At 35.5% G+C, this 12,414-nt stretch overlaps 1 protein-coding gene and 1 long non-coding RNA gene across 3 annotated transcripts; both read right to left on the bottom strand.

The window, feature by feature from the left end:
- Positions 1-19: 19 nt before the first annotated feature.
- LOC129422067 (G2/M phase-specific E3 ubiquitin-protein ligase-like) lies at positions 20-10,480 on the bottom strand. 2 transcript variants are annotated; one of them, XM_055177758.2, is made up of 17 exons: positions 9,295-10,480; positions 9,070-9,184; positions 7,711-7,909; positions 6,345-6,420; positions 5,953-6,221; positions 5,811-5,867; positions 5,275-5,325; positions 5,120-5,170; positions 3,234-3,307; positions 3,015-3,098; positions 2,697-2,902; positions 2,524-2,620; positions 2,032-2,194; positions 1,785-1,888; positions 1,556-1,700; positions 906-1,032; positions 20-830 (listed from the first exon to the last, which is right to left on the bottom strand). In XM_055177758.2, the coding sequence occupies exons 2-17, from the start codon at positions 9,177-9,179 to the stop codon at positions 517-519; spliced, it is 2,127 nt and encodes a 708-aa protein (XP_055033733.2). In that variant the 5' UTR covers positions 9,180-9,184; positions 9,295-10,480; the 3' UTR covers positions 20-516. The 2 variants fall into 2 exon arrangements, with proteins under 2 accessions (XP_055033733.2, XP_073732100.1); XM_073875999.1 differs by lacking the exon at positions 9,070-9,184 and having other exon boundaries at positions 9,295-10,478.
- A 750-nt stretch (positions 10,481-11,230) lies between these two features.
- On the bottom strand, positions 11,231-12,316 carry LOC129427709 (uncharacterized). Its single transcript, XR_008638706.2, has 3 exons — positions 12,182-12,316; positions 11,461-11,557; positions 11,231-11,360 (listed from the first exon to the last, which is right to left on the bottom strand). It is a non-coding gene; the product is annotated as an uncharacterized lncRNA (long non-coding RNA).
- Between the last annotated feature and the right edge of the window lie 98 nt (positions 12,317-12,414).

Here is a 12,414-nt window from a genome sequence, read left to right as displayed (position 1 = left end):
ACATTTTAAAAACCTGTATTTACTGTTTATTTGATCAATTCAAGTAGTTGAAGAAATTAGTATTTTCTCATAACAATTTTAAAAACTTTTACTACAAAGCAATAATGCAAAGTAATTTTGCCTCCAAAATTGTAGCGATTCATCAATATGAACAATATAATGAACATTATACAATTTCATATGAAATCATTTGTCTCATGAAAATCATTTTCATCATTTGTTTAGCTCAGGGGTCACCAATCCTGCTCCTGAAGGGACGGTATCTCTGCAGAGTAACCTTCTTTAGGTGTGTTCGATTAGGGGTGTGTTCGATTAGGGTTGGAGCTAAACTCTGCAGAGACACCAGCACCCTAGGAGCAGGATTGGTGAACCCTGGTTTAGCTTGTGAATGATGTTAAACCAATTCAGTTAGAACTCAGTTACTGCTGTCATAACATTAAAACGTATTACAGCATTTATTACTCGAAAAACTCCCAACAATATATCATGGGAATAACACACTAGTGTTGTAAGAATCTAGTGCCGACCAAACTCTTGGCTACCATTTATTGCTTCTGAAATTATGTCTTGGAACTCCTGATATGTTGCAATGTGTTTTGTTGGAAAAGTTATGGAGGTCGCACAAGCATTGACAACGGGATAGCATATGTTGTGATTACCATAACGTACATTACAATCATGGTCAAAGTCAATGTGAATTTTAAAGCCTTCCCTTTGTGATGCAATCAGTGGAATATGTGCTTGTCCCGTGAGCCACTGGAGGAAGCTGCCTACAGTGATGCAGTTACTTGTATTGCTCGTGCCCTTCTTCTCTGGAGTGGCAAGTTCTTCTAAACAAGATGCAAAAACAAAATTTTACACATAGAAACAAGCAAACTAATTTGAGAAAATGTCAATTTCTTTACCTTCATCCTCTAACTTCTGAATAAAATCCTGTAAGAAGTTTATAATGCGACACTCTGTATGGCGCCTGAGTGAGCCTTCCACACTGAAGACAGGAGCCAAGGCAAGCTCAAGGAATTCTGCATCCACCTAACAAGTTTAAAAGAGACATTTGCATTTTCATAAATAAAAATAAATAATGGTAGACCTACATCAAAAGACATTCTCTTGTGCAATCTGTACATGGGCGTCGGAACCATTATATGTGGTGTATGTGGGTGTTTAAGACCAATAATATTGGACCCACTCAGTTATTCTCTAATTTAGCGCATATGTCTGTTCACTTGTCAGAGTGTCGTCAGTCAAATCCAATTATGAATGCCCTAATAAATTTAATTCTGTTATGTGTTTTAGCTACAGCTTTAACTTTCACGCTGCTGTTTCTTCAAATCTATTACACTTGGCTAATTTAGAGTTCATATAATTTATACTCCATTTCATCTACTTTCGCCTGCTGCAATACAACAAGGTAAACAAAGCTTTTAGGCTGTAAAAGCAATTGTTTAATTAAACGGCACAAGAATACAAGAAAATCTACCCCAGTAAATACTTTTTTGACCCACCCACATTTTTTTTTTGCTTCTGACGCCCATGAATCTGTTTATTTTAACACCTTTTTCAGGTGTCCAGGTACAAAGAGCTGCAGGCAAGTATCACTATGATGAGTCAGTAAGTTGTGGAAGCCATACAGTCTCAATCCGTCACAGATCTGCTGCAACACTGGAATTATCCGTACCGCGGAGTGCAGAACTATGGCACTTAATATACAAGAAAGAAAACACATAAACTTACAAGTCTAAATTTTAACCTTTCACTTAAAGACATTGATTTTGAATACAAACTCAATAATCGCTGCCTTCCGCTCATGGATAATAGGTCCTGAATATCCGCTTGCCAAAATTCTTTCGGATAGGTTGGTTATAGAGTTTGTATCTGCAGCATCAATCTAAGAGTAAAAAGACAAATGTCCTAGTGTTAATATAGTTCAAAGGCTTAGGGAAATGTATAAGATTGTTGTACTTTAAAACATGTCATATATATAGTGTACATTTTTAAATGTTTGAAGTGTTGGATCTAGTTTTTAAAAACCTGTTCAATAAGCTCTATGAGCTCAGGATCTGTAACATTGTCTTTGGACATCTCCTCCTTGTTAATAGTGCCTGAACAGATGTAGTCATAGCACCATTTCTTAAAAAAATTGGGTGGTGGGCCCCCTTGTGCTACACTCACAGCAAAAATCTCTCCACAAGTCCTGCAATAACATAAAAGTGAATTGTTTTAATAGTTTTGTGGCAATGTAACTGTTATGTGGTTGAGGAGTCTTGTCAGTCATGTTTTTTTTATTTTACACTATATTTATTTATTACACAATGCCACTAGAGTGCTGTTTTAGTAGCTGGCTGTACATTATCCCTAACATATTTTTATACTAAAAAAAGAATAGAATATAGAACTTCGATAATTAATAGAAAAACATTAAGAACCTAACAGAAATTAACAATATGCTATTATAAAGTAATATTTAATTATATTTACTTTGAAATTAAGTACTTTTATCAATTTTCTTACTATACCACCTACTTGAAATTATCATTCATATAATCTGTAATGGAGTACTTCGGAGCTTTCCCTGTGTTTCCTCCCTCAAAAAGGTGTGATTCTATTCCTCTCAGCATTTCTGTTAAAATGTAAAGTCAGCAAATAAAAATAAAAAATGCACTAGTGATTTAAGGCAATCTAGACATATACTTCACCTGTTAGAAATTCTTTTCGGAGAGCTCCACTGTCTATTCCATACTCTCCGAGGAAATTAATAGAGAGAATATTCTTGGGAGAGGAATTTTTTTGCCGCTTCCACTGCAACATGGACCTTTCATACAGACCTTCTCTGGTAACACTTACATTAAAGGTTGATGTGTGGTCTACACAATCTGCAAGCTCTGTGAGGATATCAGACAAGCTGAAAAAACAGAACAAGCTAAATTAAACAACTACATAACAACAAAATACACCAAACAGCTTTGTAAGGAAAGGTAAGGTCAGTCAGGTGTCATCAGATATCTTCAATTTACCTTTTACATGGTTTCTCTCTCATCTTTTCCACTACTTTATCTGCAACCTCACTCTCAAGCAACTTTTCAAATTCCTCAACAAGGCTGCAAAGAGAACACAAATGTTGGTCTGAAAGCATCTTTAACTAGCAGCAGTTTTTCCAAATGTATAACGATTCAAATAATCTGTAATTAGTACATGAATTTTGTGTAAAATTAATTCCGGGAATCGTCACAAACCTTACACCGCAACTGCTTGCGTGAAGTTCCACATAGTCTCTCGAGAACAAATCCAGGCAAACTGGACAGGCAACCTATAAAATTTAATTACAATGGTTAAGCACCTTTTTTAAAATTAGTATGAACATATGAATTACATGTGAATACTAATTAGATCTCAGAGAATTATATTGATGCAAATGCATTATGTAAGGAATAATTGACAACGGGCCATTGAAATATAAGAAAATAATGCACACCCAAGGTGGTAATGCTGTTACACCGTGGGTGTGCATTATTTTAAAATAATTCAAAGGACCGGAGTCAATTATTCTGCTTATACCACGGTTACCTTAAACATTGTTCTGGTGAATCATTCAACAAGAACACAGCATTCAACAGACTTGTGGTATAATAAATAACTAGGGCTATGTTCACATCTTAGAGCTTAATTTGTACAGATCCAATTTTTGTATTTGAATTTAGACTGGACTCGACTAACTTAACCTAACCTGAGACTAATAAATAATAAGGTTAAAGGTGTTAAGAAAAAGGAGTGTGATAAGGCTCTATATATCAGCATGGGTGTAAGCGCTGCAGTCAATGTGCAGCTGAATGTGTGCATGTTTTTATTTCAGTTTTGATGGGTCAGGGATTGGTTAGTGGCGTAGTGATACAAATGGTAAAATGGGTCCCAGGATCATACCAGTGGAATATTGCACACTAGACTTTGAGCATGCAAATATTTTTTTCAAATGCCACTGGGAATAAGGGTGGGAAGAACTGTCAACATAACTTATTACATTAAAAGCTTAAAAAGCTACATATACATATACTGTCATAATACACTCTGTTTAGAGAGATAAACATACTACAATACAAGTATGCATACAAATAACTTTATTAATGAGCTACGGTACATTAGCGGTTCATCCATTTTTGCTTTTCAATGGGTAATGTACCCATTCCCTACTGCTCACACATCTTTACATTGAGCATTTAAATGCAGTGAAATATTTGGTTGCGTTTCTGATCTGACGCAATAACATCATAGCATATGTATAGAAGCTATGGTGGCCGGTGACTTCTTTATCGATGCTGCATTATGTGAAGCTTATCAAATCAAGTATTAAGCATCATGTGTGTGGCTCGTTATGTCAAAATATGAGTTTGGGAAGTCGTGTGAGCCTATGTGCATCATGTCAAAACATGCCTGCTGTAGACACTTGAACGAGGTTTATGATAAAAGAGACGCTCACGTTTGCCAGATACTTGCTGAATCTCATGTGCAATCAGGGTTTAGTGTAAGTGTCTTGAGAGTATTTTATGAACATGAGAGTCTCTATCATAAATCGTTTAGACGCATGTTTAGCCGGCACGTATTTTGACATGATGCACATAGGTTCTCATGACGCACCGAACACATATTTTGACATGGCGAGCAACACACACAACACTCTGAACACATATTTTGAATTTGCGCCCCTTGGAAGAGAAGTCACTGGTAGTACAGAATAGAAGTCAATGGAACAAAATAGTGTAGAGTGACCACAACCTAATAAAGCCAAAATGTAGCTAGCTACCATGTGCAGTTTTACTCTGTGTTGTAGTCTCCACCACCACATCAAAAACAACACTACCCTGTTTTTACAACAAAATCTAACTACTTATGTAATGTGATGTGAGAACAAGAGCAAGGCCATTTCTGACCAGAGCCGTCAAACTAAAATGGATTTGCAGACACAAATATATACCCCCCCCCCAAAAAAAATCTGATTTTATGTGCTTTTTTGCCGTTCACACTAGCTTATTATGATACAAGATATTAATAACAGTTGGATCTGGACAGACAGTGTGAACATAGTTTAAATCTTTTTAAAATATAGCTATAGTGCATAGTGATTTACCTTTGTATCCTCCACAGACGGGGAGACTGTTGGAAGCTCATTTAAGGATCCCTTTATTTTGGATGAAGTCATTACAAAAGCATGGTTAGGAACTTAGTTGGGTACTAAAATGTTCCCAAAATATAATAAAATAAGTAGTGAAAATTGGTCTATACCTTGACATCAGCTATGGATGTGGAGACTGCTGGTGGTTCATTTGAGACTGCCTTTGTTTTTAATGGGGCCACAACAAAAGACTGGTTAGATAAAGAACTTTCAAAATTAAAAGGTAACACTTTACAATAAGGTTTATTAGTTAACATTAGTTAACTACATTAGTTACTAATAATGACTGCACTGTACAGCATTTATTAATCTTTGTTAATGTTAATTTCAGCCATTACTAATACTTTATAGGAATCTTGTTAACATTAGTTAATGCACTGTGAACTAACATGAACAAACAATGAACAGCTTTAATTCTATTAATAAACATTAACAAATATTAATAAATGCTGTAACAAATGTATTGCTCATCGTTTGTTCATGTTAGTTAATACATTAACTAAATGTTAACTAATGAACCTTATTGTAAAGTGTTACCAATTAAAACCAATCATACACCCTCCAGTCACTTAAAAGACCTACATTAGATTATTTTCAGCAACACTTAAAACTTAAACATCTTTAGAGGGTACATTATGAAACTTACATCTTTATCAAAATCATGAATGGTGGATTCCAAACTGGAATCATCATCAGAGATTATCTGTAAAAATTGTGTCAATTAAATACTGTAAAATAATTTAACAAATTAAAATAAACAAGCAGTAAGTACATTTGTAGTATCTTACCTCACAATTATGGATGCTATTTTGCTTACATTCGGCCACATGAAAAGCTAGCAGCTGTATTGGCACGTAAGCCTGACAGGTAATGCAGTTGGCTTTAGGCATACTTTCAAATTCTTTGGCTGACAATGGTAATGGTGAAGTATCTAATTTATGCTGAATTGGCATTATGTAGAGGCATGCCTTTCCTCCTGCTGCCTTGATTATATTAAGACCAGTGTAGCCCTCTGCATCAGGTGACACTACTGTCAGTGAACGTTGGCCAGATCCACCTGTTCGGATAAAATAAATCTGAGTTTACTTCTTCATATTGAAGACAACATTTACAGGATAATGAATAAATTAATTGTTCAATTGTTTAAATTGTATAAATTAAAAGTTAATGTGTTTCTTACCAGCTGCTTTGTATATCATCCAAGCCCCATCTAATTCTCTCAGTTTTGGGAAGACTTCACAAAAGAGCGATGAAATCTGTAAACAATTTAAATGAATGTTACCCAGACAGACACTGGTGCTGCATGATACATAAAGTAAAGTAATATATTATATCATTGCTTTATAACATGGTGTTCACATACATTACTATTTAAAGTACTATTTCATTTTTATAAATATAAATATTTAAATGAGAACCTTTACATTGGGAATTAACTTGTATTCAAAAGCAGTACTGTATATAACAGCTGACATCATGAATATGTTGATTAGCATTTGACATTACCCAGCGCCAGTTTCACAAAATACTGTGGGAAACACTGTTCTGTCATAATTTAATCACCCTCATGGTATTGTGGTAAACCTGGAATACACTGCATGACTTTTGCCCTGATTCTAAAATTGTCTGCAGATTTTGGCCATTGATACAGACAGATTTTGAACAGTTGCCATTTTCTGCTAACCATGAATAATGCAAATTCTTCTCTGCATTATTAATGGATCTCAGAAAACATATTATAAAATAAAAAATGCAGTTAATGACCACACACCTACAGATTGTAGCATCTGAATTTCTTAAAAGCAAAAAATTGTATTTTCTTATGATGATGAAATTCTGACTTGAGAGTACAAACATACATTTTGTGTTGTAATATTTATTATTACTATATTTCTATATATTTAGTTGATTCCTAATAGATTATATTCATTTCTTTCTACCTTATATTCTATGTTAGATGCTGCATTTGTATTGCCTTAACAAGTAGATATGAGTTTTCAGTGGTGTCATTCTCAAGGTTCTTAATAATGTCATGAGACAACATTGTAAAGCACTAATTTTCCACTGTCTGTGCTGGTATAATAACACTGAATGAATTTGCTTCTAGTCCAGGGGTGGCGAACGTTAGTCCTGGAGAGCCACAGTCCTGCAGATTTTAGCTCCAACCCTGATTGAACCTCATCTGTCTGTATGTTTCTAGTAACTCTTTAGACCTTGATTAGCCTATTCAGGTGTGTTTGATTGAAGCTTGAGCTAAACTCTGCAGGATTGAGGCTCTCCAGGACTGACGTTCGCCACCCCTGTTCTAGTCAGACAGAGTCAGAATGAGTGATGTAAATCTATACAGTTCTAGACAGAGTTAAGATAAGCATCCAAACGCAATTATGATTTTCTTTCAGAATAAACTGTGTTCATTTTATTATTTCATCACTTTGTCTCCTGTCTGCAATTTTTCCCTTCATCTCTGATAGTAGACATTCAAGTCTGCAGGATGGTTAGATCTATTATACAGTCAAGTATCAAGAATCTATTAGATCTATCACTACCTCTGCATGATTAGCTTCTTCAGGCACGCTAATTGTCCTTCGGCCCAATCCTGCCTGGAGAAGGACCATTTCTTTACTTCCTTTTGGTGTTCTCTCTCTATATTCATCCAGGAGAAAGAACTGCACAGGAGTAGATTTTCTACACCTTTTTCTTGTAACTTTTCCTCCAGCTTTAGATTTAAAAAGGCCTGGAAATGCTCTGTGGATAATGCAAAGGACAATTATATTACATACAAACATATATAATATATTTATAATATATGAGAGAGAGAGAGATGCTATGTGTTTTGACAGTTTGAATTTATAAACATACAATAAGAAAAGCCGTAAGTCTGACCAAGGGACATTGACAGAGAGACTTTGATCTCGTCGTCATGTGGTCACATGGTTCATGGAGCTCTCAATAGTTCCAAACTGTTAGTCTGATAGAATGGATTTAAGTGGGAAAGATGGCAGGCGCCACTTTATCTGTAGCAATTTTCACTAAATATCAACACATAGGCTATGCCTTAATTACTACACAGACTACATTTAGGCATGAACAATCAGGTGTGTTTATATTGTATATTTTGCATGTGCTAAATAAGGAAATAAATCAAACTTGACTATGGTGATATTTCTGGCTTTTGACTTTGGCTTCATGTTTTAAAATAGATAGAAAATATAGGGTTATGTGACCCATAAACATGAGGAGTTGTGTTGTGAATGTTAACTATGTTTGAAACTATAGAACAGTCCATTACATGAGTTCCTTCCACATTCCATTCCTTTTATGGAGGTATATGGGTGTTCCCACTGGGAACTTTCTCTTTCAACAGCTCTGGTATAAGAAAATATCTATTGCACACTTCCTAAGACCAGTCTAAAAGATCAGTGGAAAGTTTGGTGGATATAGTTCTTAGAGGAGTTAAGAGTCTCATTAGGATAAGTTTAAAGAGATAGTTTACCCAAAAATGAAAATTCTGTCATCATTTTTACTCACTCTCACGTTGTTACAAACACCTGTATAAATTCCTTTGTTCTAATGAACATGAAGGAAGATATTTTGAGAAATGTTCATAATCAAACCAATCGCGAGCCCCATTTACTTCCATAGTATTCTTTTTTCTACTATGGAAGTGAATGGGGCTCATAATCAAAATATCTTCCTTAGTGTTCATCAGAACAAAGAAATTTATATGGGCTTGTAACAACATGAGAGTGAGTAAACAATGACAGAATTTTCATTTTTGGGTAAACTATCCTTTAAAGTAAAACAACAGTATGTTGGCTTTCTTAATTCAACATAAATATCATGACAAACAATCAGTTACTAATCATTTTTTAACATTCACTTTAGATTCCTAAATACTTCCAAACCTGGCCATATCCTGTTGCACTTTGCCAGCCTCAACGGTTCTAGGACCTGCCTGGCATCCTCTTGGAGCTTGCACTCTGTCAGCCTCAAAGGTCCTAGGGCCTGCCGGCATTTCATCTATATAATGAAGTCATTTACAAGCTGCTGATTAGTGACTTGCGGCACTAACCTGTTTTCATGTAACACTAACTTGTAACTAGCTAGCATGTAGCTGATTGTACACTTACCACTTTGAGAAACACTAGCATTAATGTTTGAAGGACCTGAACCCAGGGAATTCCTCAATAGGTTCACCAGATGTCTTGTGGCATTCTCTATTTTCACCTATTTTAGCAATCAAAAAAAAGACAACACATATAACATATGTTAAGTATATGTTGGTGAAGTTTTTTTTACATGAGAAGTCTGTCAATGTTTCGGAGCATACCAGTTTATAGATATCTCTATGGCTCTTCCCAAACAACACAGACGGAGCAAAGACACAATGAAAATATGATTAATGACTGTGGTGTTTATTTTCATAAATTAACATTCCTCTAATTTATACTAAAGCAATAAACCCCAAGAAGCAGTGGGTTACCAGTGCATTTTCTAACAGCTAAGGGGCGTTGTTAAAACCCCCTTAGCTGTTATAAAATGCACTGGTAACCCAACGCTTCGAGGGATTTATTGCGTTTATAAAACGGTTACTTCATATGCATAACGTTAGCGAGATTTTATAAAATAAAACATAAATAAGTTGTTATTATATTAGTACAAATATTACTCTTCCGCCAAACAAAGTAGTTCCTCAGAATCAAGTGTGACTGAAACAGAGCGCAGTTCTCAACCAACAGAGATGCAGCAAAGACACAATGAAAATATGATTTAAGACTGTGGTGTTTATGTTATAAATCACCATTCATCTAATTTATACATTAACATTTATATTGTGCAACTGTTGAAGTGATGATCAAATATGCTTGGAAGCATGCTGAACTATTTCCCCGTCAGCGTTTTTTTTTTTTTAAGTTTTAGTTTAATGCCTTGCAGAAAAATTATCTTATATCTTATATTGTATTTTATAACGGCTTAGAACGCGTTTCAACCAATCAGAATGAAGAACCAGAACTGCCCGTTTTATAAAACAAACAAAAATATGTTTCATCCTGAATGCATGTTTAAGTTGGGTAAGAACGCCACCTAGTGGATTATAGCGGAAATATGGATTTTGATACTGTTGTAAAAACGCCTCAGGGAAGCATTTTCTTTTAATTGATGATATATATTTTTCAACCAGTCAGAATCAGAATGAACGACCAGAACTGCCCGTTTTATAATTACTATTTTTGAACATCATGTAAAAAAATCCTAATTTGTCTGTTTTAAGATTATATTGAATTCATTACATTGCATTCAAATAATTGAAATAACCAACATAATCATTCACAGGAAAATATTCAGTATTAGTTCAATTCCAGCAGTCTTATGTTAACAATTTTACCCCCCCCCCCCCTTAATCAAAGTAATTACTTAATAATCCTGTTCAAATATTATTGTTTAATCAATTATTATGGACTGTTAGTCTAGTGGTGCTCAGCCGTTTTTCCTTGTCTTCTCGTTTAGAACAACTAATGTGAATCCTCAAGCCTGACTATAAAATTGACTAGATTATGATTATAAAACATGTATTAAACTTATAAAGATGTTTGGAAAGAAATATTACCTCATTACTCTCCGCCATCTTTACGTTTTAAGCATAAGCATATACTGTAAAAAAGATTTTAAACACTTGAGGCGGCAGCAACAGCCAATCACAACAGGAGTAGCAGGGGCCAATGGCATTTGTTGTCACAAAGTCGTGTTGCCCCGCCCCCTGAGTGATAAACTAAAACTGACTTGCGCGTGTGTAGAATGATATTCTCGCGCGTGTAGAATCGCAGCTCGCGCGCGAGCAGATCGGCTGCGCGTGAGCATACTTCTTGTACTCGAGGGGTTTGTTATTTCCCTCGCAAGTGTTTATTTACGCGCACAGTCTTGGTTTTTGTGTTCGACTGTGGGATTTGCGATTTCTGCAGGTTTCTTTTTTACGTGCAAGCTTTGTCACTGTGCTCGCGCTGCTGTAATTTGCCTGCGCGCTGGATTCACACGCTTGCAGACTTTTGTCCACTTTTTAACGTCATAAAGGGCACCCAGAAACCTTTCAAGTCACCACAAAAAGACAGCAGTTGTGCGTGTCCATCATAATGTTGAAAGCCCCCTCCTGAGATGCTATTGGACACACCCGCGTCCAGTCTGCTACTGAGAGGTCAACCTGAAAACAAAGTCAATATGTCATTTAAAGACACAAATATAGACAGGTATCAGCTTACTCTAAGACTGACAGCTAAGAATAGCATACTATGGCCACAGACCTGTTGTAAGCACACCTAATTTAGCTTGACATGTCTCACCAAATCACCTCTGTCACCCCTGCATGTGCTCCACTACCAGTGTTGATCTATATCCGGCCTGTAAAGAGTTTGACAACAGTACCAGACTTGTCAAGGCAATTTAAGATATGCAACACAGCTCAGTATAACATTGGGGCTGTTGTGTTTTGATATTTCCAGACTTGTCTTGTCATTTGCTTCAGTTTTTTTTTTTTAAGTTTATTACAAAGTAGTTATGATGGTTTTAAAGAGCATGCAAGGCAGCACTGGATTGATAGTTGGGATTTTATTTTTGTATTAAAAAGGTGACAGTATTGTTAATATAAAAAATGCAATATATTATACAGAATGAAATATATTATAAAGTTAATTACATATATGGGCATTCAACTATATATGAGTGACAGTGAGTATGGATCAAAGTAGTGGTTATTGTACTCTTTACATCTTACCTTTGTATTTCATATTTTTTAATAGATGTTAAATGAGAATATTAGAATTTAAATATTTTCTAATGCTTATTTAAAAAAAGGTTTGGCCTAAGCCCTTTAAATCTGAATGAATTTCCGGTCCTACGCAGAACGATCATGACATCACTGTATCGCGAGAGCGATTCGAAAGCCCTGTATTTAAATCGCTCTCGTGACACTTTGAAGTCATACGCTTATCACATCTGAGCAGCGCTGTATAAGGTCGAACACACCTCATGTTTATCGTTTATAAACAGGAAAAAAGTCGTTCTGAAAGTGATTCCAGTGATATTCCCATCCAGTGATAGTTTCTCTGTATCGTTATTGTTGTTGTGTGGACTCCGCTCTTCATTTAACGACTTCTAAAACGTCATCTGTATAATTATCGTTCTTGGTGTGAACGGACTTTTAAACTATCTCGCCTGTAAACAGCCCCATTTTGGCTCATGGGTTCATAAAGTTCAAA

The sequence above is a fragment of the Misgurnus anguillicaudatus genome, chromosome 14, assembly GCF_027580225.2.
Source record: "Misgurnus anguillicaudatus chromosome 14, ASM2758022v2, whole genome shotgun sequence".
Lineage (NCBI taxonomy): Eukaryota > Metazoa > Chordata > Actinopteri > Cypriniformes > Cobitidae > Misgurnus > Misgurnus anguillicaudatus.
The sequence above is the reverse complement of the archived record's forward strand: the minus strand, read 5'-3'. Positions and strand labels throughout refer to the sequence as shown.

Bases quoted from the DNA above. Each gene is read 5' to 3' on its own strand.
- LOC129422067 (XM_055177758.2), bottom strand. From the start codon at position 9,179: ATGCCGGCAGGCCCTAGGACCTTTGAGGCTGACAGAGTGCAAGCTCCA. The intron at 6,222-6,344 runs GTAAGAAACACA...TTATCCGAACAG, and splicing joins GATGATATACAAAGCAGCTG to GTGGATCTGGCCAACGTTCA. The intron at 5,171-5,274 runs GTATAGACCAAT...TCCAAAATAAAG, and splicing joins CATCCATAGCTGATGTCAAG to GGATCCTTAAATGAGCTTCC.